Raw genomic sequence first — 25,829 nt, 5'->3', positions numbered from 1 at the left:
AACGACAAGTTGTGATAATGAGGAGCTTAACATTAACCCCCTGAGATAATAAATGCAGTACCATTGAAAGACATTAAAAAAATTGATTCAAACGTCACTTGAAATTGTTCATTTCCCGAAAGATATACTGAAAACTGTATGCATATCGTGGTTTGAAAATCTTCATAATAAAATTACGAAAAAAAAAACTGTCCATGAACATAAATCATTCAATACTAAAAACATTTTTTATAATACGGCAACGCCCAACATGCTCAAATAAATATTTAAAAAAAAAACAATATTCAATATATTCAACAGAGAAACATGTAATAACAGAGCCCTCTGAAAAGTTATACAACACAAAACCTGGAGAGAAATTTCTGCTACAAAATTCTACCATAGAAATAATCACTATTACCATAATTGTGCGTTGAAAAAAATTTTAAATGTTATTTAAATAAATTTGGTGTGTATGTAATGAATATGTTAGTAAATTACATCAATTAACAAGAAAAGGCTTTAATACTAATATTTATCCAATCTTCGCTTTTATCAAAGCCTTATTGAATTTATTAAATTTATTTCAGTTTCATGGAGTTTTAATATCAATTTCTAAGTTATTTTCAATTCTTTTCAATTGTTTGCAAGTGTGCTTTCCTATCTTTAACGTGTTAGTTTAAAATAAAGTTTAATTTACAATGTTTTACTTAATAGTTTTATTCCATTTATTATATTCTTAAATACTTGAAAATAGAATAAAAAAAGAACTATTGCAAAAGGATATGACAAAAAACCTTACATTTTTTAAAATTTGAGTTAGAAACAACGATTCAAAATTAAGAAGATACGGTGGAAAACAACTTTTCAACAAAAAGTTTTTACGGAGACAGCCGTTTAGGACAATATTTTCCCGGATTGTGCACGGAACTTCCTATTCAGTGCGCATGAAAGGCGTCCTCGATGGCACTCCGTCCCAGATGGCGTTTGTTTAACAAGTGGCCACCCAGCCCACCCGCCGAAGCTGGCGGAGCGGGGTTGGTTGGTGAGCGGGGAGGGGCAAACTATCGTCATTTATTTACTTCCAGCGCGCCCTGGCCCTCGTTGTTGATCCTGGGCGTTTGTATGTATTCTCTCTGGCGCGCTGTTTGTTGTTTTAGTTCGGCGCGTCCCGAATGACTACGACGACACAGTGCAATAGACCATCGACCTCATTTCGCGTGACGGCACTCCCTGTTTCCTCCGCCAGGTCCTTGTGCTTCCATTTCCGTGTCCTTCCGAGAGTTTATTTTTAACGTCCCAAGCGCTATGCTTTCTTTCTGCGAGCCGACCACTTATCACATAGATTGCGCGCACACCGAGTGTGCAGTTATTACAGAGGTCACTGAATGGGGTGGTGGGGGATAAGGGGTTGATGAGATGGGACAATAAAAACGGGTCTGCACCACTTGCTGGTGAATGGTGGGTGGCATTTAACTCCCCCAAGGGTTCGAGGACACAAGACGTTGGCGCGCGAATATGATAAGAAAACTGAACTTGGTCGCTATGGACAATAAAGCGGAGGCAAATATTGCACAACAGGGATTCTCTGCTGTTATAATTGATTGGATGAACGAGAAGGCATGACGCGGGTTAACCGTAGACAATATAAGTAAGTTATGAAAATAGACAATTAACTTTACAAAACATAAATCAAATGACTAAGGAAATGGGAAGTATAGGAAACATGTTTATTGAGAAGTGAGATAATATCCACAACCTGCATAAAATATCGCAAGCAACTAAAATGAATCTGTCCGAAAAATAGTTATTTACAACCGCGAAATGATTCGCAAAAGCATCCATTGTTCCGCGAAACAATTAAAGTTAAATATGCTAATTGAAATGCACCCCCATCCACGGCATCCTCGCCCGCTAATACTCACAGGGGTTGAATATCACTCAGATGAGCTTCGACGACAATAAACTTGTCACCCGTAAACGACATAAACGACAACACAAAAGCGGAGAAACCGACACCACCCGGGTTCCATTCTTTCGCGGGAGAAATGATCCGATGAATCACGGGCGCTAATTCGTAGAAATATGTATACACGTCCCGCCGAAGGTGGGCAGAAGCCTTTGACTTGCACGATCGGTGGCAGGGGGATCGCAAAAAAAAACTGCGTGTCTTGCGAGATGTCCCGCGCAAGAAGGTGATCGTGGGAATTCCGTTCGTGTCGTTTCCATCGGTCACCGATTCGGAAACTTCAATCGAATCCGGCCGCTCCGCAATATTCCGGATGTCAGTTTGTCGGTTTCGTTTGTTTAAAATAGATTTACGGGAAGGGGTGAGGTTTTTGTTGCATTTTATATATCACCTTACCGCCAAAGTGGGATTAATTTGGCACGCCGACGATCAACGCCTGTTTCGCCGAGAACACAAAGCGTTTGCGAAAATATATTAAAACAATCATCATCATCATCTTTTTCCCGGCCTGCTGAAGATATTTTGCTCCGCAGGGAGAAGGAAAAAAACGCACATCAACAACATTTAACATGTCCAATTCTTAATGATAAAAAAACAACCCACCACCATATTATCGGCGCAAAGTCGGATGCGAAGGTATAATTCAAATAAAAGGAACGAAAAAATATCAACCACCCCACACGTCTTGGCGCATCTCTCTATCTGGAAAGAAGAAGAAGAAGAGGGGGGAAAATGGGAGCCAAACCGCGCACATCCGCTAAAATTCGCCGCTAAAACATAATCACCGCTGACACTCGGATTCGGACCACCGGCGAGCAACGGAACCTGACCGCCCGCCCGCCTTCCCGATCGGACTCGGCGCGTCTTAAGAAACGCGTTCGAAAGCGTTTGCTTTTTTTGAGCGATATCGGCCCGTTACGATCGCGGGATTGGAGTAAATATCAAATTTATTAAATCGCACACTCTTTAACAGACGCCGCTCGCCGCCCGAGTGAATCATTAGCTGGCCGAGTTTCGGAGGGCGCAACACAAATTGAATCCTTTCGGATAACCTTCCCACCCCCATCGCTCTTTTTCCCAGCCCCTGCCGCACGATGGCGCCCCTCCCCACCCTTTCGGGAGGTGATACTGAAGGCTGTTACATTTGCGTGTCTAAAGTCGCGCAGCTTCACAGCGTCCCGACACGCTGATATTGTTCGGCGAATTATTTCGTCTTTTTTGATCCCCAATTTTTCCGCACCGAAATTTCTCCCCCTTTTCAGCTGAACGGTTTCCGCTTCGATGGCGATTTTTTTTTTTGTATTCAAATGATTTGTTTGTTTGTTGTTTGCCGCCTGCCGGAGGAGGAGAAGGGGTTCAGCGAGGGAAGTTCAGAACCCCAACTAGACAACGCGATTTATAGCGGCTTCTTTAATCGGCTTGTTAGAAACCCCGGATCGTGGTGGTGGTCGATCGATGTGGCAATCTATGGGGAACATCTTCACAACCTTTGGGTTGGGATTGGATAATTAAAAGGAGACAAGCGAGGCAGATTTTCGATAACAACCTGATACCTCATCCCGCGTCGAGAGGGATGTATTTGGAAAGGTTCGCCTATGCCACGACGAACATTGTGATCACTCGTTGGTGATTGTTAATTTTATTGTCGAACAAACAGTACGATCGTGAACGACGTAATCGGTCATACGAATAAACGAGCGATAAATGAGGTGAGATAGAGGGCTAAGAGAGACATATTTACATAATCCCAATTCATTATACACATATTAATAATGCCTTTTAAACTATTCCAAGCACGATTGTTCGTATTTTTGAAAAATCTAAAGAACTAGGAAGTGCAACAACAAGTAATACATTCTGGGTAGAGCTACTGTTCTATGTGCAAACGAATAGTTTCATGCAAATAGTGTACTATTTTATGCAATTATTGGAAAGAAAACCTTTCATTTTATTTACCTTCTTTGTTACACACAAAATCGCAAACTATTTACCCTCCTGGTTGGGTTGTAGGAACATCCTAACGTTATCGCAACCGGTTTGTCCACGAGCAGTCCTTCGAGAGGCATGCAACACTTTCCTAGCGAAAGGGTTTTCTCGTCTATTCTAGTTCACACGCATTAAACATTCCGCACACATTCACGTTACAAATAAGTAATATCTGATTGTCTGCCTTTTTTTTTTTTGTCAATGTGTGTTTGGCTTTAACACATGAGGTAACCAAAAGTTATTTAAATGCTTCATTAAATTATCTTCATTCTTCACTAAAAAGATGAATTAAAAAGAAGATTAAGCAAAAACAGGGTATATTTGCTGGGCATCGGGATAAAGGACACAAGCAGAACAACTCATCTCAACACGGGATGAAAAAAAAGGAAATTGAAAGGAAGAACAAGGAAAGACGGAAAAAAAACAGAACACAAACAACAACCGGATAGGGATCCCATTGCTGGCATTACGAAGTCCCGCCAAAATCGCAATTTTGCGCGTCCACCTTCGCCACGCTGACATTGATCGATTGCAGTCTCGCACGGCTTTTCGGGTGTATCTTTTATCGGCTATCGACATGTGAGCGTTGGGGACGGCGACACTGGGTGGTCGAACGCCGAAGTTCCAGGCGCCGATTAGTACGATGTTTACCGATGCGGCCTCTTTCCTTCCACTCCCACCCCATCATCAATCCCAGAACCACACATCCAACAACACGCGGAAACACACAGTTAGGTTAGGTACATTCATTGATCGAAAGCACTATGGGTTAATTGAGTGGCGTCGCGTCGCCCTTTCCCAAACAGCAAAGCACGGCGGCGATGACAATGATCGATGGAAGGCGCACACAACACATGATCGGGCGATGAAGCGATGAAGAGATGACGATCGTGCGATGATGGTTAGGTTTTTTTTTTGTATGTTCTGTATGATGGTTTGCACTTGACGCTTAGTGTTTCGGGCAGATTAGGGTGTGTGGTGTGAGTTTAAATTGCGAAAAACAAATCGACTCAATTTGGCCAGCAATGTTTCAACACCTACTGGCAATAGTCCATGATGAACATAAACTTGCTCTTATGACCAAAGGACTATGGTTTTTTTTAATATTTAAGTCGAAATAAGTTGCAAGATGCTGTTTGATCTTTTATTTTACAAACCAGTTATCAAATTGTTATTGCTCAAACTTTTATTCAATATATTTTTAAAAGATTTATCTCAACGAAATTTGATAAACTAAGCCCCTTTCCTTTTTTAGACAATACAACAATGGCTAAAATTGGTTACCATATCTGACGAAACCAGATGGGCTTATTTTAGTTAGCTCACATTAAGTTAAGATTTCCAAAGGAACAATATTTTCTTATTTTTCTGAGTGTAACGACACGAATATGTTAAAAGATAGATAAGATAACGTTAAGTAAAGATAGATAAAGATAAGTTTGATAAGCTAAACGTAAATCATACTGATTTCTGTTTATATGTTTTCTAGTTGTAGAAAAAAAAACTCACCAGTTTGTAAAGGTTTTTGTCGCAGTATTAACATAGTTAAAGTTCGCTTTTATAACCTTTATCTACACAAAAATCGTTTTTAAATAATGTCAACAAAAGCCAATATGTTTAATTCTGAATAAAAAAAATTGAAATAAACTGATATTGGATGAATAATTGCAATATTCTGGCAAATTAATAGCGCCCTACAAATCCGTTAAATACGGTAACCGTAACCAATTGTACATGTTGAGTGGCATGTGTTTAACTTTCAATCGCAAGCAAGAACGATTCAATCGATCGATCCTTAATTAGTATTGTTTAGGGCAGCATCTAAGTTAATCACAAACTAGCGTGGTAGAATGGAACGAAATCGAGATGAGAACAAAAACAAATCCATTCCTGCGACTATGTTAACGATCGTTCGCGATCGCCACCATGCTCTCGCGACTCAAATTAAAAGATCTGTGTTGGGATTAATTGACGTTTCGTATGGGTGTGTTCGTGTGTTTGAATGATTTTTTTTTTTGTTCTTTTCTATTTGCACCATCGTTAGTAGGGACGTATCAGCCACGAGTCGTCCGGGCATCGCGGGAGGGCGGGTGGCCACGCTTCACTTACCTCCAGGTTCCCGATGTCGTAGTACGACAGATAGAAGCGCGTCAGCTCGAACCAGCGCGTCTTGTAGTTGACCGGCGTGAAGCGTTTCTTGTTCTGCGATCGCTTCACCATGTAGCCGCCCTTCAGCACGAAATCGCTGCGCCGTTCGGTCATCATCGTCGTGCGGGGCGCCTGCCGCTTGCACTGCTTCCGGTTGCTATTGTTAATGGACTAGCTGCACTGACTAGTTCCGGCATCGACTAGCAGAGACTGGTGGGATCCGTTTCGGGACCCGAAACCTATGGCTTATCTATAATGTGTTTCCCTACTTTCGCACCAAGCTGCTGCGAAGCGGATGGTAGCGGGATGGTTCCCTTATGGCCACCGGTCACCGAGGATAAATGGGCTGACTACGCTCCTTCACCCAACGATGCACATTTTCCAGCTCCGATTCACACGCGATCGCTTACGATACACATTCACTTGCGACTAAACGCACCAACAAATTAACTCGTAACTGGTGACACTGTTTCATGCTTCAAAAGGAAAACCGCCTCAGCTCATTTTTTAACCATTTGGTCACAACACAAACGACCAACTAGATACGCACCTTCTGGGAAACGACAAGCAAAAACAAAACGATCAATCATTGCCCAGCGAGATGATTTGTTCATCGCTGCGATTAACATTTAATCGATGACCTACAATCTTCTTATCGTGCGCAGCAACATAATTGTCCACCGAGGGTAGATTATCACGACGGGGACGGCCATAGAAGAACCGAGCGTCGGAAAGACACTGTAGAATAATAAAAGGTGTGTTTTGAACACCAAGGAGCGCACCAGAGGAAAACCAAACAAACACAAGCGCTCGGAGGAAACTATTCCAACTGCATCAGCCTCAACCGATACTGATAATCTGGAAGACATCCAAAGAATCAAATATGACTCCCTGCTGGGCATTCGACGCGTATCACCATACCAAAACAGCCCAAAGGCCCAAAATTTACAACGTACTTCAAACCAAAGGGGGGAAATCTGACTGAAAAACACGTCAACGACACGTTTGACACGCAGCTGGAAAAGAAGAAAAACCAAGTTCCACCTCCGAACTCGGCCCGGAACCGGTTCATTTGCATAGGCATTAGCGAAAAAAGGCACTGGTCAATCCATAAGTCTGGGACCTGGGACTTCGGGAGATAATGCGGATACGGGCGGATTCGCATGGCGACAGGATTGAGGGGTTGTTTTAGTTCCTTTTCATTTCGTTTCTGTTTCGTTTTTTTTTTATTTTGCTTCAACTGCCAAGTATGGCCACGGCGTGGCACTGGCCCAAGGGAGAAAGAGTGCGGCGCGGTCTGGGCGCGACACAATGGCATAATTAATTCAGCGAACGTTCAGATTTGTTCCGATCGCATCGATCGAGAGTTTTATTTGTTTCGCTCGAACGAGAAACCACGTCCGAGCGGCAATTCTTGGAACAGCGGTTTCCAAGTCGGTGGGTGATCTTCGCCCCGCCGGCGAGTTCTGACTGTTTGTGGAGCTATATCCTCTCCCCCATGCGATGTCTTGGTTTCGCGCGAGTTTTGACTTGAAATCGGTCCCAAGACGGGCTGAGAAAGCATTGCTTTTTGTTATCAGAATACTTTAAAAATGATTATGCATACATCCCTACTTGCTCGCATCGTAACAACTGCAAAGAAACTCTTATCCAACAGTGTGAGTCAAGAAATGGGGCATTTAAAGACACATTCTGTGACTCATGGAAAGCATGCATGATCGTTTTAGGGAGCCCTTTACAACCCTTCCAGGTTCAAGCCGGATGGATAGAAAGAAGGAATTTAAATCACACACCATCGTCACCAAGATGCCGTTGGACCACTGCACATACCTTTGCAGAAATCGATGCATTCTTCTGGCATGACATCACATCACACCGGTTGGCAGTGGAAAGCGGAATACGCACACACACGAAAAGGAAAACTGAACCTTTCAGGTGTAAAGGCCCTTCAGGTGTAACAAATTGCCAAGTCCGTACAAGGGAAAGGATCCGGTTTACCTCCGGCGCAAGTTGAAGAAGGTTGTCCGAAATCAATCAAAAGGTGTTCGATGGATGGATGACTCAACCAATCTTTTTCATTCCCCTGGATGTAGGTACTTCTTTAGCCACCTGTCCAGTCACGATAGGGGACATATGGCGAGAAGAAGAAGAATGCTCAATTGGCCACTGGACCAATATCATGCAAAAACCGGTCTGCCCTCCAAGCGGAAATCGTAGCCATTCCACGCAATCGGACGTTAATGTTTTGGATGCGGGTGGTGACGAGCCCCTCCTCCGGGGATGGTGCTTTCCCTCAAAAACTGATGACAAATCGAAGGAACAGCAGCAATGGTGCGGGAATGAAAAGAAATAAAAGCTTTGTTACAAAACAGGAGTTAGCGTACGGACCAGGAAAAAGAAGCCAGGTGAAAGTGATGATTTTCTTAGAGGTGCAAAGTAGGCTACTCATCAATAATGGCGATGAGTAACAACGATTTTGATTTACAGCTGATTCACTCAATGCTCTCGATAAGCTGAAAAAGATTGTTCTAAAGTAAGAATGGCAGATAAGGAATGGCACGATCGTTGTATTGCACTGGTGTCGTTCCTGATTCTAAATTAAACTTCTACATTTCCAGTACCAACAGCACTCGACGGAGCTGTTGGTACTCGGCGGTAGCGATCTTGTTGTTTTCCCCCTTCTTCTGTGCAACTGTGAACGGCCAGCCACATGTGTTTCGCATGTGCGTTGGCGTAGCAACGCTGGGTTAACTAGATTTGCGGTCACCAACTTCTTCTTCGCTCCATCGTCAATCTGTTCTCGATCGTTTTCTCCCGGTTTCTTCACAATGGAGTTGATTGTGCGCTGCGAAACCACTTATCACCGTCGCACGCAACTGGTCTTATCCTTGAAGGGCAGCAGGAAGCACGAGCCGATTGCGAGCGGGTGCGAATTTATTTGCGCGTACACACCGATGGAGCACTGTCGCCGCACATGGTTGTCCGCGGTGTGCCCTATGACCGATGGCTGACCCTTCGAGGCGGTCGAGGCGAACCGGAGCAACACTTGATCGCGGGACCGTACGCAACACACTACGCGAAAGAAGCGAACCGTACAGCCCGTGAACCACCACCGCCGGGCGGTTCCATCGAGCGGAACATTCTCGTTAAGTTAAGGCAGGACTTGATTGCAGCCTACGCACGAGCGGCTGGAAATGGAGATTTCGACTGGTCCGCGCCGCCGTTTCCGTCATTCCGGTTTTTTTTTTTCGTACGTCTGGCAGCCAAGAACCACACGGTAGCGCACGACAACGACGACAATTGGGAACCACAAACGCTTGGCAGTGTGAGTTTGTGTGTGGGTATGGAGAATGATCTCAACGGTACGAATTATTCTTCACGCTATGGAAAAACTTCCAGACTTCGACTAGCGATCAACTTACGGCGAAAGAAGCAATCCAGCACCGGAACGCGACTGACAAACGGGCAGTTTGGGGGACTCGTCACTCGTGTGTATGTGTGTTTTGACTATGCTGCGAGAGTACATCAGCCCACCAAACCGCACTAAAAACCAATGCACTTTACCTTACGCACCCCAGAAACACATGGAATCGTTTAACAAACTACGGAACACGATGCTGCAGAACTGCGTTACACTCTCGCCGAAAATACGCAAGGACTGTGTGTGATGTTTTTCTGCGCTACACTTCTCGCGATCTCGCGTTCCGCCGTAGCGAGTCGCGCTTGTTGTTTTGACAGCAGCGGGCAGAAAAAGAAACACAAGCTGCTGGCAGTTTGGGCGAATGTCAACACGAGCGACGAACCGTGCTGTAAATTGATGCTGGGACTTCATCGAACTGTCAAGTGTAAAACTTCAATTTGATCGGCGTCGAAAACCAAAGGAATGCAGTATCCAAGCGGGCATAAGCTTTTTTTGTTTTTATTGGACACATCCAGTTTACTTATAATAAAATAGCTCTTTCTCAGAATCCTATCCTAAACGAAAAGAAAGAAAATGCTTTAAACTATCGGCCAGTAACTGGTACCGGGATGGTTGCTACCTAATTCGAATGCTCTTTGCGCAACTGCCAGGCCCCGATGGCGTACCGGAACCAAATCAGCATCAGATCTCGCCCCATCTGCAGCCACGACCAGAACGGGGTCAACTTGGAACCCTCGATCTCTGTCCAGTTGACGGCGATTTCCTCGATCGGAATGTTGTACGACTGGGCGATAAACAGTAGCTCCACGTCGAACGCCCACCGTTCAACGTGCATCACCTGGAAGAGCTTGCGGGCGGCCGAACGCGTCACCAGCTTGAAGCCGCACTGCGTGTCACGTACTCGTTTCACCGCGAACGTCCACACGAGAAAATGAAACCCATGCATCAGGATCGTACGAAAGAACGTCCGCTTGGCTGTCGCTTCCTCCTCCAGATGGGCCCGCGAACCGATGGCCAGTGCATCCCGGTGCCAGTCGTTACCGCACAGCTGTGCGATACTTCGCTCGAGCTTGCCGTAATCGGTAAACTTTGTGGCACCGTCTGCGTCGGCGAACAGCAAAAACTCGCCACGGCTGCTCAACATACCCATCCGTACGGCACCTCCTTTGCCACGATTTTGCACCAGTGCCAAGACACGCACCTTTTCTGTACCGTGCCGTTTAACATATTCCAGCGCTACGTCCACCGTTCGGTCGCGGCTTCCATCGCTGACGACGATCACTTCATAAGTAAAATCTTTCTCTTTACGCGACCGTTCGTCGAGATATTCCAGACACTCGTCTAACATTATGGGCACTAAAATTTACAATCGGTATCATTGAATGCAAACCTTTTCTATAGTAATGCAATAACATACGTCTTTTTTCCTCGTCAAAGGCAGGGATGATAACGCTTAGTTTCAACGTTGGTTCGTCAGCGAGCGATGGGAAGGGCAGGTTTTCCCCGCTGGTGGGGTCCGTATAAAACTGTTCATCCTTGAAGCGAATAATTTTTGGAAAGGCCGTAGTTGTGACTTTCAAAATTATTCCTAGCTAAAAGATGGCAAACCACAGGGCATCAAATTAAGGTATGTAACATGACCCAAAACATCACCTACTTACCACTACGAACAAGAAAAACACGGAACCGGAGCCAAAAAGCAGGACCAACTGAACAAACTCGGTGGTCAACATTATTGCAATTTATCACTCTTGCCAAACCTTTAATTCATTGTTGGAAAATTTAAATCACCAAATTATAATACGTTTCCGAGAATGTGAAACACCCGATATCTACACAGCCACCGTTTGTTCTTCGACTGTTGCAACAGCAAACTGTGCGTGCGGTATTTTTGCCACACAACGCGTAAAAAAAGCCGATTTCCAAAACATTCAAACGTCATCGTGAAACACATCGGCAAATTGTGCAGCGTTGTCGCAAGCCAGTGCTGCCAAACGAAAACTTATCGTTTGTCATTTTGAATTTTACAAACAACCGGTAAGGTAAAAGTTTCACTTTTGTCACACTTAGTGGAGGGTATCCACAAAAGAAATTTTGCATTCATTGTATCGATCATGTAACGAAAAACTTCTTATAGTAATGTAGAGAAGCTATCTAAGCATTCAATAAAATTTATATATTTCATGTTTCACTCAAAAAAATCAATTTCCCAACACACTTTTTGTCGCTCTTTTGGCCCACCTGTGTACCAGTTTTGGCCCGGTTAACAATGCCTATTTTATGTGTTTATTTTATCGCTTTTTATTTCATTTAAATCCAGCTAGGTCAAACTGTTGTGATTGTTGTCAAAAACGCAAACGTGAAATGAATCGAAAGCGTTATTTAACGTTCTACGATGCATTGCAAAAAATCCTGCATACTAAAATGATGAATATCATAATGAAATACACTTGATGTGCATCCTGGACATGCGTACTAGTTTATTTCAAAGTCAATTTATATTCATCATTAAATAAAATCGGTTCAACGGATCTGTAAAATGAACAAGCCACCTACAAGCCTATGTTGGATGGTATCGAAGTACATGTTGCTCGTAGGATGCTCTAAAAGAAAATAAAAATGAAAATATATGAACATATACGAAACTAGGATAAACATAATATGCAGTCAATACTTACTCATTTTTGTATGTTTTTCTGCAAATGTTACACGTAATAGCAGTCACCGAATGTGATTTCCTATGCTTTCTGTATGAATCGATAGACTTCCATCTCTTGTGGCATGTTTCACACTCATACCAGTCGCTCTTCCCATGAGAGTTAGCCTGGAAATGTACCATGGTAGTTTCTTGTTAACGATAGGTTTATAGCCAAAAGAAAACTGAAGAATAATCGTAATTACGTACTAAATGGTACACGTAACTGCTATGATTGATATAACCTTTACCACAGTGTTGACACGTAAATATGATTTCCTTCTTATGCCATGTATTTATGTGGGAATTGAGTTGATAACCATCGTTCACTCGCTTCGGGCAATATGGACAAGCATGTCCCATTTTCTTTTCATGTACTCGTTGCACGTGATGTTTAACATCAACGTGAAAACTACCACACACATGACACTGTTCTTTGCCTTCGTTCGAATCCTTAGGATATTTAGGTTTCGGCGGGGGAACCGCACTTTCGCCATACAGTGAAGGCAAAGAGCCATCAGAATCACTATCATCTTTCGGCATAAGATTCACCGATTCGTCATTTTGGTTCATCATTTCATTGGAAGTACTTTTTTCATTCTCTTCACAGTCCCCAGTTAATGTATGATCCATAGCTTCCTTTTCGGCGGTAGATGTTAGCCTTTTCTCACTTGCTACCGATGGTGCAGTATCCGACAAAGCTTCTTGCATAGCTTCTCCGTAAAGCGAAGGGATAGAATCATCGGAATCTGATTCATCCAACGTTATTGTCTCAGTGTTACACCCGACGGCGGTTTCCCACAAGGTGCTTGCAGCTGTACGCTCAATAGAATCAGGAGCACTCTTATCGAAATTCAGGACAGAAAGTAGCGTTTTGAAGACGACATCTTTTTTCAAGCACATGCTGCGAAACATAACAGAGTTTCTTATTACATTACAGCATACATGGCAGATGGCGTAGGGTAGCTCTTCTTTTACAGATATCTACAAAACAAACCAAGGCCCTTTAGAATTAGTATTCATTGTATACAATCATTAAGGAAGCTACGAACGTACCTGAATCCCCGTGTAATACAGCACGTCCTCCGCAGTGAATGCCGAACCAATCGCCTCCGACAAAGCCATCAATCTTTCTTGACACAAGCAAAACCGACAAATGGTTCCTATTTCTTTAACTCGGGACGCCATAGTTGAGCTTTCGTTAAAGAAAATACAGTCGATACAAGCTGAACCTGGTGCAAGGAATAAAAATAACGAATGCAGCTATGTCGCCATACATTTGTTTACTAACAAACATGTAGCAAAATGTCAAATATTTGAGGGTATTGCGATTTCTCGACGATACCTGTCAGTATTCTCGACGCTGTCCCATACAAAAGGCAAAAAACACTTTGAAAAAAGCGAAAAAATGGCTGGCCTCTATTACAAATATTATTTATATTTTTATTTCTGTTGGTCTTCAAACTAAAAATACTAAAATGACCATGCACTGTATGAGGATCCTAAATAACCATGCGTTATTTAGCGTAACAGGAACAAAGCACATGATTTACAAACAAGTCCTTTTCAAGCATCGTCCAAATGACCAGAACCAAATTATGGAACTAAAAAAGCCGTTTAAAATTTTCCAGTTTCCCCTAGATGCCTCTAGAAGAACGCTGATGGCTTTGTAAATCTTGTAACAATTCATGAACATGCTCCAACAAAATCATCGAATATTCACATCTCGACAAGTGTTGCTTACAATCCGATCCTCCCACATTCCTATGTGGGATGATATTGAAGTAGGTGTTGCTCGAATGTTACACTACAAAAATTAAAAACATATTGTTATTGCTGGGTTTATGCGAAATTTTGCATTGACTTACTTGTTTTGGTAAATCCTTCCACAGTCCTTACAAGTGATAGAAGTCACCGAATGTTCTTTTCTATGTTTTCTGTATGAATCGATAGACTTCCATTTCTTGTGGCATGTTTCACACTCATATGAGTCGCTCTTTCCATGCGAGTTAGCCTGAAATTTTACAAAAGCATATTCGTTATCAATAATGAGTTCAATTTCTAAACAGAAAAGAAAAAAATATGGATACTCACTAAATGATACGTGTAGCTTTTGTAATTTGTGTATCCTTTACCACAGTGCTCACAGGTAAACATAATGACCTTTTTGTGCCATGTGTTTACGTGGGATTTTAGATGATATTTGTCTCCCAGTCGCTTCGGGCAATGTGGACAATTAAACCCTATTTTCTTTTCATGTACTCGTTCCACATGACGTTTCACATATGGATGAAAAGTACCACACAAATGGCACTGTTCTTTGCCTTCGTTCGCATCCTTAGTAACATATTTAGGTTTTGGTGGTGGAACTTCACTTTCACCATACAGTGAAGGCAGAGAGCTATCAGAATCACTATCGTCCACAGTTATTGGTTCTAGGCCCACCACACTGTTGGAAGCATTATTTTCGTTCTCCTCACATACTGAAATTTGCGAATGAACACCAGATTCTTTTTCGGCAGTAGATGTTATGCTTTCTACACTTCTTACAGATAATGCAATATCATCGTAAGCCTCTTGCATGGCCTCTCCATAGAGCGATGGGAGAGAATCATCGGAATCTGATTCATCCAACGTTATTGTCTCAGTGTTACATCCGGCAGCGTTTTTCAACAAGGTGGCCATGCTTGGAGCCGTCTTCTCGAGAGAATCGGGAACACTGTTATCCGCATTTAGTACCGAAAGTAGCTTTTTGAAGACGACATCATTTTTCAAACACGTGCTGCGAAAACTCACTGAGTTTCTTATGACTTTACAGCATACATGGCAGATGGCGTAGGGAAGCTCTTCTGTTTCAGATATCTGCGAAACAAATCAAGGCCCTTTAGAATTTGTTTTCATTGTATACAATCATGAAGGGAGTTACGAACGAACCTGAATCCCCGTGTAATACAGCACATCCTCCGCAGCGAACACCGGACCGATCGCCTCTGACAAAGTTATTAATCCTTCTTGGCACAAGCAAAACCGACAAACGGTTCCTATTTCTTTGATTCGAGGAGCCATAGTTGAACTTTCGGTTACGAAAGTACTATCAAAACTAGCCGAATCGGGTGCAAGGATTGGAAAATATCTAATGCAGCTAGGCCGCAATACATTTGTTTACTAACAAACATGTAGCAAAATGTCAAAATGTTCGCAAGACAGAAAAGAAAACACGAAAAATGAAGTTCAGTGTAGACAATCAATGTTTCGAATAATCCTCCGTTACAAATAATTTAAATAATTTTTAATGCTGCGATAGTTCTCAACATAGAAAAATACTTCATTAGCCTATGTGAGGATCCTAAAAAAACCAAGCGTTAACGCCAGCAGAAACACAGCGCATGATTTACAAACAGGTCCTTTTCAAGTGACTTCGAATTGTTCTGAACCAGCCCGATTATGGCAGCAAAAGTGCTCCTACAAAATCATCGAATATTCATATCTCGACAAGTGTTGCTTACAATCCGATCCCACCACATTCCTATGTGGGATGATATTGAAGTAGGTGTTGCTCGAATGTTACACTACAAACATAAAAAACATATTTTTATTTCTTGCGAAATTTTGCATTGACGGTTTATGCGAAATTTTGCATTGACTTACTTGTTTTTATAAATCCTTCCACAGTCCTTACACGTAATAGCAGTCACCGAATGTGTTCGCCTATGTTTTCTGTATGAATCGATAGACTTCCATTTCTTGTGGCATGTTTCGCACTCATACGAGTTGCTCTTTCCATGGGAGTTTTCCTGAAATTTAACCGAAGCATATTTGATTTTAAATTATTAGTGCGATTTCTTTATGGAAAAGCAATTATACGAATACTTACTAAATGGTAGAAGTAGCCGTCATAATTAGTGTATCCTTTACCACAGTGTGGACATGTAAACTTTATGTGCTTCTTATGCCATGTGTTGATGTGATCTTTAAGATGATATCTTTCGGACAGTTGTTTCGGGCAATATGGGCATGAAAACGTATGCTTCTTCTGATGCACTCGTTTCATATGGTTATAGAAATAGCGCTGAAAAGTACCGCATAAATGACACATTTCTTTGCCTTCGTTCGCATCTTTAATAAATGAGTCATTTTTAACAGGAGGAACCATAGATTCGCCATACAGTGAAGGCAGAGAGCTATCAGAATCACTATCATCTTTCGACATAAGATCCACCGATTCGTCATTTTGGTTCATCATTTCATTGGAAGTACTTTTTTCATTCTCTACACAGCCCCCATGATCCACAGATTCCTTTTCGGTGGTAGAAGATGTTATTCTTTGCCCATTTTCTACGGATGGTGCAATATCATTCGAAGCCTCTTGCATAGCTTCTCCGTGAAGCGATGGGGGAGAATCATCGGAATCAGATTCATCCAACGTTATTGTCTCAGTATTACTTCTGGGGGTGTTTCCACCGAAGGTTCCCATGCTTGGAGCAGGATACTCAAAGGGTACGTTAGTACTTTTTTCTGCCTTTAGTAACGAAAGTAGCTTTTTAATGATGGTATCATTTTTCAAACACGTGCTGCGAAACCTGACTGAGTTTCTTATAACTTTACAGCAAACATGGCAGATGGCGTAGGGTAGCTCTTCTTTTTCAGATATCTGCGAATCAAACCAAGGCCCTTTAGCAAACCTGGCCCCAAAGCGTGATTGTATACAATCATTAAGGAAGCTACGAACGAACCTGAATCCCCGTGTAATACAGCACGTCCTCCGCAGCGAACACCGAACCAATTGCATCCGACATGGCAATTAATCCTTCTTTGCACAAGCAAAACCGACAGACGGTTCCTATTTCTTTGATTCGAGACGCCATGGTTTCACTTTCGTTAACACATTCAATGAAGGTGCAAAAATTGGAGAATATCAAGCAAAACTATACTGCCATTTGTTTACTAACAAAAATTTGTCGAAATGTCAAAACGCTGTCCAAATAAAAAAGAAAACATACATATTGTTTTGATGAAGTCGCATGTAGACAACTGATGGTTTGAATAAACCTCCGTTGCAAATAAAATTTTCATTCACTTTATTTTCTCGAGAAAACAGAAAATTGATTAGAAATCTTCTGTATATTCATGAACATGATCCAACAAAATCCTCTGAAATTGGTATAGCTGCAAACGTTCCACAGTCCCTCACTAGTAGTTAACATCCATCTATAGCAGGGATCGGCACACGTTTTCCAAAAAGAGCCAGATGATTTAAGAGAAACCGAATGCGCCGGCCGGATACTTTAAACGATGCTTTAATGTTTTCAAACCCTTTATAATGGAGAGAGGAACTTTCTAAATAGCAGAGTTACATAAAAAGTGGGAAAAGATAAAGTATTTAAAACGTTATCTATAAACATATAATAGGAACACCTCGTTAAACAATTTTCTTCATTTAGAAGAAAACAAACCAGGCAAATCCGATAAAAATTGGGATGGGTTTTTTGTATGAAGCACTAAAATATTCTTACTGCTCTATAGTGAAAAATCGAAAATCTTTGAGTGTTTAGTTTAGTAGAAATAGCTGATCGTGTTAAGAAATAATGACAAATGTAACTTGAAAGAATAAAACGTAGCGTGCGCATACAACTGAATACGGACTGCGTACAGAGGACACGAACACGGAATCAGCATATGTTTAGCTATGTCCTTGGCTGAATCGTCTCAATTGGTTGAGATTCCAAACTTTACTAATTTGGCACTAAAATCTATCTTGTTGGCAGCGAACATTGAGTATCAACTAAACAGGATGGTTTTGCCTCATATTTGGGATCGGATGTCTACCAGTAGAACGACTTTCCTTGTACGACTTGTATCGTTTTAGCCATTTTAACTTCAAAGTCACTTCAAATTTTTCCTGGTGTTTCTGAAAACTAGTTTTTCTTCTGTCTTGTTTAATTTCTCAATGCAGCTACTTCTAACAAACATGCACTAGTTCTAATTGGATGTTTGCTAATGCCATGGTCCAATATTTTCATTTTTCAAAGAGGTATGCTGGAGGCATTTGTAGATTTAACTTGTGATCGGCCTTTACAATCCGATCTTCTTCCATAACTATGTAGGATGATATTGAAGTTGATGTTGCTCGAATGTTGCACTACAAAAATTAAAAACATATTGTTATAGCTGGGTTTATGCAAAATTTTGCATTTACTTACTTGTTTTTGTAAATCTTCCCACAATCCTTACAAGTGATAGAAGTCACAAAATGTTTTTTTCTATGTTTTCTGTACGAATCATAAGACTTCCATTTCTTGTGGCATGTTTCACACTCATACGAATCAAGCTTTCCATGCGAGTTTTGCTGAAATTTTACTTATATGAGTGCGATTTCTACAGAGAACAGAAACAATATGAATACATACTATATGGTAGAAGTAACCGCTATAATTTGTGTATCCTTTACCACAGCGCTCACACGTGTACATTATGTCCTTTTTGTGCCATGTGTTGATGTGCTCTTTAAGAATATATCTTTCGAGCATCTGTTTCGGGCAATATGGGCATGAAAATCTATTTTTCTTCTGATGCACTCGTTTCAAATGCTGAATGAAATAGCGCTGAAATGTACCGCACAAATGACACTGTACTTTGTCTTCATTCGCATCTTTGGTAAACGAGTCATTTTTAGTTGGAGGAACTTTTGATTCACCATTAAGTGAAGGAATAGCGCTATCAGAATCATTATCGTCATTCGATATAGGATTCCCTGATACATCTAGGTCCACCACACTGTTGGAAGCATTATTTTCGTTCTCTTCACAGACCGCAATGAGCGGATGATCAGGTTCCTTTTCGATAGTAGAAGATATCAGCCATTCTTCACTTTGTGCGGTTGATGTATTAGCATTCCAAGCTTCTTGCATAGCTTCTCCGTAAAGCGATGGGAGAGAATCATCGGAATCTGATTCATCAAGCGTAATTGTTTCAATGTTACTTTCTGCAGCGTTTTCCACCAAGTTTCCCCGTTTTGGAGCTGTACACTGAAAGGGTTTGCTAGTACTTTTATCCACATCTATCACGGAAAGGACTTTTTTCAGGATGATATCATTTTTCAAACACGTATTGCGAAAACTGACAGAATTCCTTATGATTTTGCAGCAGGCATGACAAACGGCGTAGGGTAGCTCTTCATTTTCAGATATCTGCAAATCAAAATATGACCAATTGCAATTTTTACATCAAATCAAATTACCAACACGATGATGTACGAACCTTAATTCCAGTGGAATGCAACACATCCTCGACAGCGACGGTCGTACGCAAGGCCTCCGAAAGGGATATTAAACCACTTTTGCAAAAACAAAACCGACAAACGGTTGCTAGATTTTCAATAGTAGCCGCCATAGCTAAACTTTGTTCTTAAACTTTAAAACAAAAAGAGATGTGCAGAAAATTAAATGATTGGGCAGCTCGCTGAGCATTACGATCTACTGCAAGAACGACTAAAAACAGTTTGCCGCCGTACATTTGTTTACAATCATCCATCTAGCGAAATGTCAAAACATGTTTCGCTAAAAAAATATATGAAAAGTGACAACCAAACGTTTCAAATTTAACGTTTACCCGTGCTTGTTCCATACGGAACCGTCTCACGCGGCTACCCGGGTAGTCCATACATTTTGGATGGGATATTCCTTTTTTTTCTGGGGGATCCGCGACAGCCGAGCGGTAGCGCCGGTTAGAAAAATCGGCCCATGAGCCATGAGCGCCGGGGCTCACCACCTCGACGGCTTGGGTTCGAATCCCAACCGAAACCGGACCGTCTCCTGTACGAGAGTACTGACTATCCACGTACAACAGGGAAAAACAAGTCTCGTAAGCCCTTAATGGGGCAGGCATCTCTTGGTCATGTCGTTACGCCAAGAAGAAGATTCCTTCTTTTTGCACTTCAGACCAAATATCTTTCTATTGAGACGTTCTACGAAATATCTTGAAAATTTCAGTAAAGATACTTGAGGACTCCGTGACAGTAGGGCGCCGGTTAGAAAATCCGCCCATGACCCTCCCCTGTACGAGAGGATTGATTATCCATGTACACAAAAGGAAAAAAGTCCTTGAAGGTATGGCATGTCCAAGCCAAGAATAATTTAAGGTTGTCCACTTCAAATTTTAATTCATTGCACTGAAAGAGTGCATCCTTCTTCTGGCAGCTTAAGCGGCAGACGATTAACGGATAAGGTAAAATGTACAATTATTTAGATAACCATTTCGGACATCATCAAACGACGGACGCCTTATTCTGTACGACACAAATGTTCACTTTTATTAACACCTACAAAATTTGTGTGAAAAACGACAGAAAAAAGAGTTTGTAACGCAAAACAAACAAATGCCTAAATTTGTTCATGTGTTTTCATCACAGTACGAATTGAAAGAAATGATAAAACCTTGCGCTTTATGTAACTTCCTGTCGTAAGTGTTTCTGTGGGGAGGATCAATCAACGTACTACTTGTTCGTCAATCATCATTGTAAACTACTTTCACCATTTACAAACTTTTTCCAGTAGCAATAGAATTTATTTCCATCCTGCAGAATTAAATCAGCATGCAAAAAGTGGAACAATAAAACAATCCCAATAAGATAATATTCCTCACCAGTGGCGAATAGAAAGAGTATTAATGTTTGGTGCTGTAGAATGTTCAATTTCAAAACTGGTAGCAATTTAATAAAATAGCATGTCACACGATTTTCTTCTATTTCTCCTCATTAGATGCAGTGTAGTTTGTGTGCTATTACAGAAAAAATGCTTCCTAATTTTAAATTTAATTTATACTCACGGTCGGGAACAAGGTGGTAATGATCTATTTATTTTCCCTTTTTTAACAAGTTCAATACGTACTCTGAATTGCGCCAATTAGGTGGACATGTGTACCATCCTGATTCGAATGTCGTCGTTGTTGGTTCCGCGTACAACACACTGTATTTTTTTCTTTAATTTTTACTAGTTTCTCGTTGAAACACTTTCTTCGAGAACACAAAGGGTCTGTTGTGAGGACTGCCAAATAGCAACAGTTGTGACAAAAAACAAAAGATAAACAGCCGCGACTATCGGTGGAAAATTTTGTTAATTCATTCATAAAAATGTTTCCCAGTTCTTAGTACAATCGTTATCATTTGGGGATATTTATAAAATAATATTAAACTGTATCATAACGAATTGATTTGCTACCGAAATATCTCCGTCAGTCAATGATTTGAGCAGCACAGAGATATGATCTAAAAATCTTGTTTTGTTTACGTACCGTCTACGTTGAAATCATATCGTGATGGAATCAAGAAGTAAAGTGTTTGAAAGATTAATCGAAAGAAATCAGAAGGTACAACTATGCTTACAAGTAAGAGCCATTCCATCGATGGTCAGGGACATTATTGGTTGTCGGCCGTTACAGAGAACTTTGTTACAATTGTTTTGAATCGGCTGTTGCTCCTAGCGTACTGGACATTCCTGATACCGCAACCGCTGCTGCCGACCCCATGATGAACCGGATGCTACGTGCCTATGTGTGCTTGAATGATCTCTACAGAATGATTGATGCTTACCGTCTGGATCGCTCGCGGGACCGCGACCGCCTACGGCGATCGTTGTTCCGATCATTGTGACGGTCTCGATCGCGACTGCGCTCACGGCTACGGGATCGACGGGTGCGATCCGGTGACCTGCGTCTTTCACGGTCACCTCGATCGCGGGGCTCACGTTCTCGGTCTCGACTGAAAAGAAAAGCATCAGTTTTAGCCCATATTAATAACGCATTTTTCAACGACGGTAAGGAAACGGCACCTTAGTTTGGATTGGTCACAAGTTTATCTTCCTCTCACTACTTACCCTTCTGATTTCTCTTTGCGATCATCACCACTACGTGGTTCTCGTCTAGAATGGTAAGCAAACGCGGTTAGTGAAGCTTATTGAAAGGTGCTACTTAAACTGCATGGTGCACACTTACACATCCTTTCGCTCACGGCTTCGGGCCAGCGCGCGGGAGCGTCGATCTAGCTCCCGTCCGCCCACATACCGTGATCGGCTACGATCCTCGTGGTCCCGATCGCGCCCTGTTTTGCGGAGCTCCTTCTGCCGCGGGCCAGCCGTTTTCTCCAGTTCCGCTAGCTTTTCTCGAATTGCCAAGAAGCCCAGATGCAATTTACCACCGAAGTGGTCCGCGAGCCGAATGTCGTTGTCGTGAATGCCCAGATAGGCGGAGCAGACCTCACAAACGCGTAACTTTTGCTGCTGATACGTGCTGGCCGGAATTGAGCTACGGTACTCATGTTCGGCCCGTGTCTTTTTCCCTCGCAGCTCTTCTATCTCCGACATCAGCTTCATGCTCTCCTCCACCTGCCCTGCCTCACCTAGAGCCTCTGCCTTTGCAAGTTTCTTACCGATTTCCTCCGCCAGCTCGTGCACAGCGTTCGCTTTGGCGGCTACCTCCGCCGTCAGTTCTTCCTGCGTTTCCGCCAGCCGCTTTTTTGCGGCTTCCGTCCGCCGATCGCAATCGTTGATGAATGCTTGCAAGTGCTCCATTGCCTTAGGAAAACAAAAAAATCATGTTAATTAACGCAGCTTCGAGCAAAGGAATGGATACTTACATCGACGTCATAGTAGTAGTCCTTATTTTTCGATGCATTTTCATAGTCAGCACGGAGGGCAAGATCGTGTACTTTCGGGCATTCGCCTAAATCCATTCGCTACTCGCGACAAACAGGCAGGTAGATGGAAGAGAATAAAAAATAGAACCAACTTTTGTTTAGTACCTTGTAGAAACAGCGACACGTATACCGAGAACTGAAGCAAAATCTCGCATGAAAAACAACAACAAAATCGCACCATTTCAGCTCCATTGGAACAGCTTTGCTTTAACAACCAATGCGGGTGCATCAATTAGAATCAATTTTACAAAACATTTGAACAAAAACAAAATATAATTTGTTACAAAGGAAAGTAGATCAATTTTTGACTTCTGTTGTTGCTGTAGCGTTTCGCGCATTTTGATTAACACCTGTAAATGCAAAACTTTAGTTGAAAAAGGTAAAAAAAACAAGTAAAACTCGACTAACTCATCGAAGTACCTAAGAAGTAGCAATATTTCAGTAATGATTTGATGATGGATCTTGTGTTGTTACTCACCAAACAATTAACACCATACACACCCAAAATGATTACACGCCTACTGGAAACTTTGTTTTGCTCAGTTTGCTTCATTTCCTACCCTTTTTCAGATCTAACCCGAATGGTATTGGCATCCTTTTTGCAGAGTGATTTTATGGTTAATTTTTTACCTAATTATTATATGTATATTTTAAACAAAAAGATGTATGCACATTTGGTAGCATTAAGTCGCGGTTCAAAAGTTTATAAATTCGAACTTTCTGAAATTTTCTGCAAAGTGGATACTTTTAATACTTATGTAAACAGAGTTTAAAAATTATGGATTGCATATTCTTCTTTTAACAGTTAAACAATTGTACACAGCGATTAACAGATTGCTGCAGCTGTTAAACAAGCAAAACATTATGGAACCCTCTACAGCAACTCTAATGTTAGTTATATCAAACTAGAAGTATGTTTTATCGATAAAACGATAGTCTCACCAAATATTTTAAATGCTATACTCGTCCTTAACTACAGCTGCAACAATCTACACTATTTCTTTTCCTATTTGTTTTATATGAAGTATCGTTTGCTGCCAGAATTGCTGATGTAGAAATAGATTACGTACCCGTAATACCCGGACAGTAGACGTCCATAGGAGCAGAGATTCGATCAAATTCATACGAATCGGTTAGATTTTTGTTTGTTGTCATACGTACCCACAAAGAACTTGTTCTATTTCGTCTGATAACACAAACGTAGACCAATGGCCACAGTCTGGGCAGGGGGTGGCTCAGAGCTTGGGTATACAAATGTTTGCTTTTTTCGTCTGGCAGCCCAGAACTTCCCTAGGCGAGATTGGAACTATTGGTATTTGAAGATTACTCGTTGATTACAATAACAAAAAAAAAAAATACATACTGGCAAAGAGTGTTCCCGAAGTTTGCGTTCGATAGATAACTCGTCGTATAACAAAATGCAAAACAAAACAGATTATCGCAATATCGCTGCCAGTGGTGGGTGGGGGGGGGGGGGGGTAAGGAAACAACGGAAGTTTGTGGTTTGATTTTTGGAAATCGGTTAGAATAGGAAACACTTACGTACGCCAGGAAGCAGCAGCATTCTCTACAACCCGCATCGCAGAGAGTGACACAAACTCCTCGGCGGTTCCTGCACGAATCTCTAGGCAAGTAGGTTTTTTTTTGTATATTTGTGTGGGAACTTTAAACCGTTGGCATCTTGGAGGAGGGTGAAAACAATCGTGCTACGGGTTATACTGGAAAACGTTTCCATCAAGGGGTAACCGATGTGCGACGATTCGGGCACAGTGTACTTACGACTCTGCTTCAGATTATCATCTTGAGATCGTCCCTCATCAACTCATTGTCTTAACCGTGCGCGTGTGGCACAAGGGCACTTGAACCCAATTAGGTCACGCGCTAGAGAGCCATGCGGATTTTCTGTATTTTGTGTTACACGCCGCAAATGACCCTTTCTGTGCGAACGAACGCCGGTGCCAACGGAGGAGCTGCCCTAAGCATTTGATATGGGAAGGTAGATATTTGCACGCTTTTGCACTAGAAGGCGACAGTTTTGATACAAGGGGAGGATGGAATACTGTTTAAGCTTATCATATGATTTTTCGATCCGTCGCAAGTAATGTAAACTTACCAATCACACGCACCTTCGCTTTCCCCAATGATTTTTATACCGTTTTGTATCATTGCGTTTTGATATGATTTATAGTAACATATGAGGAAAAAGCGACGTGTTGTGACCGTCTGTGAAATAGAACAGAAGCGACAAGTGGAAAAAAATAGAGTAAACGAAACTCTACACGACACGGATAGCACGCGGTAGAACCTAGTATTTTATCATGATAAATACATCAAGTGAGTGTTACGTCGTGCGGTTTTAGTTCGAACATTGGAGGGATGCTTTTTCGTGGGAAGAGATGTGCCGACATCACCAGGAAAGGACAGTGGAATATACCGTTAACTAGCATTGAGAGGTGATGGAATTCAATATTCTCTACTTACCGTCGAGGCGAGGATCTCGTGCGGGCAGCAGCCTAATAGAAAACTCTTACATACTTTGCTGTCGTAGAATTTCACCGAGTACCGATTGGTTTCACCTAAGCGGGGATAGAAGAAAACACAATCCATTGAAAGCAATCCCTAATGACAATACGCGCAAGAGGCTGGAGGTAACAATTTTTTACTCACCATTTCTAGCTGTTCCCATTAGCTGGTCAAGCATCGCCCGCATTTGATCGTGTGCCGACATGATCAACACTGTGTTATTTTACTGTTTGGCCAGTTCTGCTCAATCCTTTTTCTTCTACCAATTAAATAATCGTTTACTTAAAGCACAGCACACGCTTGGATTTTCACTGCGAAGAAAATTATGACAGCTGCCAAACACGCCAGCGCCGAATAAAACACTTAATGATAATTCAGGTCATAGCATTTATTGAAATATGACAAATGACTGAAAAAAACA

The 25,829-nt window shown here is 41.8% G+C and overlaps 6 protein-coding genes across 8 annotated transcripts in view; all 6 read right to left on the bottom strand.

The window, feature by feature from the left end:
- The window catches only part of LOC131282735 (tyrosine-protein kinase Btk29A), a 76,102-nt gene extending 69,903 nt beyond the window's left edge, over positions 1–6,199 (bottom strand). The window contains exon 1 of the mRNA XM_058312270.1: positions 6,044–6,199. Within this exon, the coding sequence (XP_058168253.1) occupies positions 6,044–6,199 (156 nt within the window). The remainder of the gene's footprint in view (positions 1–6,043) is intronic.
- Positions 6,200–9,966: 3,767 nt separating this feature from the next.
- LOC131290913 (dolichyl-phosphate beta-glucosyltransferase) lies at positions 9,967–11,334 on the bottom strand. Its single transcript, XM_058320103.1, has 3 exons — positions 11,165–11,334; positions 10,921–11,095; positions 9,967–10,859 (listed from the first exon to the last, which is right to left on the bottom strand). The coding sequence occupies exons 1-3, from the start codon at positions 11,234–11,236 to the stop codon at positions 10,123–10,125; spliced, it is 984 nt and encodes a 327-aa protein (XP_058176086.1). The 5' UTR covers positions 11,237–11,334; the 3' UTR covers positions 9,967–10,122.
- Positions 11,335–12,063: 729 nt separating this feature from the next.
- On the bottom strand, positions 12,064–13,323 carry LOC131293488 (zinc finger Y-chromosomal protein-like). Its single transcript, XM_058321565.1, has 4 exons — positions 13,255–13,323; positions 12,409–13,182; positions 12,182–12,327; positions 12,064–12,106 (listed from the first exon to the last, which is right to left on the bottom strand). Exons 1-4 carry the CDS (start codon positions 13,321–13,323, stop codon positions 12,064–12,066), a joined length of 1,032 nt encoding a protein of 343 aa, XP_058177548.1.
- A 600-nt stretch (positions 13,324–13,923) lies between these two features.
- LOC131280964 (zinc finger protein 16-like) lies at positions 13,924–17,103 on the bottom strand. Of its 2 annotated transcripts, none has more exons than XM_058310211.1 (4): positions 16,932–17,103; positions 16,073–16,849; positions 15,847–15,992; positions 13,924–14,005 (listed from the first exon to the last, which is right to left on the bottom strand). In XM_058310211.1, the coding sequence occupies exons 1-4, from the start codon at positions 17,061–17,063 to the stop codon at positions 13,963–13,965; spliced, it is 1,098 nt and encodes a 365-aa protein (XP_058166194.1). In that variant the 5' UTR covers positions 17,064–17,103; the 3' UTR covers positions 13,924–13,962. The 2 variants fall into 2 exon arrangements, with proteins under 2 accessions (XP_058166194.1, XP_058166193.1); XM_058310210.1 differs by lacking the exon at positions 13,924–14,005 and adding an exon at positions 15,465–15,767.
- Positions 17,104–18,404: 1,301 nt separating this feature from the next.
- Positions 18,405–19,659, bottom strand: LOC131281414 (zinc finger and BTB domain-containing protein 7B-like). The gene is made up of 2 exons (XM_058310744.1): positions 19,456–19,659; positions 18,405–19,385 (listed from the first exon to the last, which is right to left on the bottom strand). The coding sequence occupies exons 1-2, from the start codon at positions 19,585–19,587 to the stop codon at positions 18,522–18,524; spliced, it is 996 nt and encodes a 331-aa protein (XP_058166727.1). The 5' UTR covers positions 19,588–19,659; the 3' UTR covers positions 18,405–18,521.
- Positions 19,660–21,325: 1,666 nt separating this feature from the next.
- Positions 21,326–25,713, bottom strand: LOC131286332 (putative RNA-binding protein Luc7-like 2). 2 transcript variants are annotated; one of them, XM_058315282.1, is made up of 7 exons: positions 25,553–25,599; positions 25,367–25,461; positions 24,999–25,108; positions 22,826–22,924; positions 22,186–22,763; positions 22,068–22,112; positions 21,326–21,952 (listed from the first exon to the last, which is right to left on the bottom strand). In XM_058315282.1, the coding sequence occupies exons 4-7, from the start codon at positions 22,919–22,921 to the stop codon at positions 21,781–21,783; spliced, it is 891 nt and encodes a 296-aa protein (XP_058171265.1). In that variant the 5' UTR covers positions 22,922–22,924; positions 24,999–25,108; positions 25,367–25,461; positions 25,553–25,599; the 3' UTR covers positions 21,326–21,780. The 2 variants fall into 2 exon arrangements, with proteins under 2 accessions (XP_058171265.1, XP_058171257.1); XM_058315274.1 differs by lacking the exon at positions 24,999–25,108 and having other exon boundaries at positions 25,553–25,713.
- Positions 25,714–25,829: the final 116 nt, after the last annotated feature.

Source organism: Anopheles ziemanni, chromosome 2 (genome assembly GCF_943734765.1).
Source record: "Anopheles ziemanni chromosome 2, idAnoZiCoDA_A2_x.2, whole genome shotgun sequence".
Lineage (NCBI taxonomy): Eukaryota > Metazoa > Arthropoda > Insecta > Diptera > Culicidae > Anopheles > Anopheles ziemanni.
This window is presented reverse-complemented; position numbering and strand designations above follow the sequence as displayed.

Coding starts and splice junctions, on each gene's coding strand:
- LOC131290913 (XM_058320103.1), bottom strand. CDS start 11,236: ATGTTGACCACCGAGTTTGTTCAGTTGGTCCTGCTTTTTGGCTCCGGT. Junction 11,096..11,164: donor TGTTTTTCTTGTTCGTAGTG/GTAAGTAGGTGA, acceptor GCCATCTTTTAG/CTAGGAATAATTTTGAAAGT. Junction 10,860..10,920: donor CTTTGACGAGGAAAAAAGAC/GTATGTTATTGC, acceptor TGTAAATTTTAG/TGCCCATAATGTTAGACGAG.
- LOC131293488 (XM_058321565.1), bottom strand. CDS start 13,323: ATGGCTTTGTCGGAGGCGATTGGTTCGGCATTCACTGCGGAGGACGTG. Junction 13,183..13,254: donor TGTATTACACGGGGATTCAG/GTACGTTCGTAG, acceptor TTTGTTTTGTAG/ATATCTGTAAAAGAAGAGCT. Junction 12,107..12,181: donor AGAAAAACATACAAAAATGA/GTAAGTATTGAC, acceptor ATTTTCTTTTAG/AGCATCCTACGAGCAACATG.
- LOC131280964 (XM_058310211.1), bottom strand. CDS start 17,063: ATGGCGTCTCGAATCAAAGAAATAGGAACCGTCTGTCGGTTTTGCTTG. Junction 16,850..16,931: donor TGTATTACACGGGGATTCAG/GTTCGTTCGTAG, acceptor TTTGATTCGCAG/ATATCTGAAAAAGAAGAGCT. Junction 15,993..16,072: donor ACGGCTACTTCTACCATTTA/GTAAGTATTCGT, acceptor GTTAAATTTCAG/GAAAACTCCCATGGAAAGAG.
- LOC131281414 (XM_058310744.1), bottom strand. CDS start 19,587: ATGGCGGCTACTATTGAAAATCTAGCAACCGTTTGTCGGTTTTGTTTT. Junction 19,386..19,455: donor TGCATTCCACTGGAATTAAG/GTTCGTACATCA, acceptor TTTGATTTGCAG/ATATCTGAAAATGAAGAGCT.
- LOC131286332 (XM_058315274.1), bottom strand. CDS start 25,613: ATGTCGGCACACGATCAAATGCGGGCGATGCTTGACCAGCTAATGGGA. Junction 22,925..25,366: donor ACGAGATCCTCGCCTCGACG/GTAAGTAGAGAA, acceptor TGTCGCGAGTAG/CGAATGGATTTAGGCGAATG. Junction 22,113..22,185: donor AGCCGTGAGCGAAAGGATGT/GTAAGTGTGCAC, acceptor TTACCATTCTAG/ACGAGAACCACGTAGTGGTG.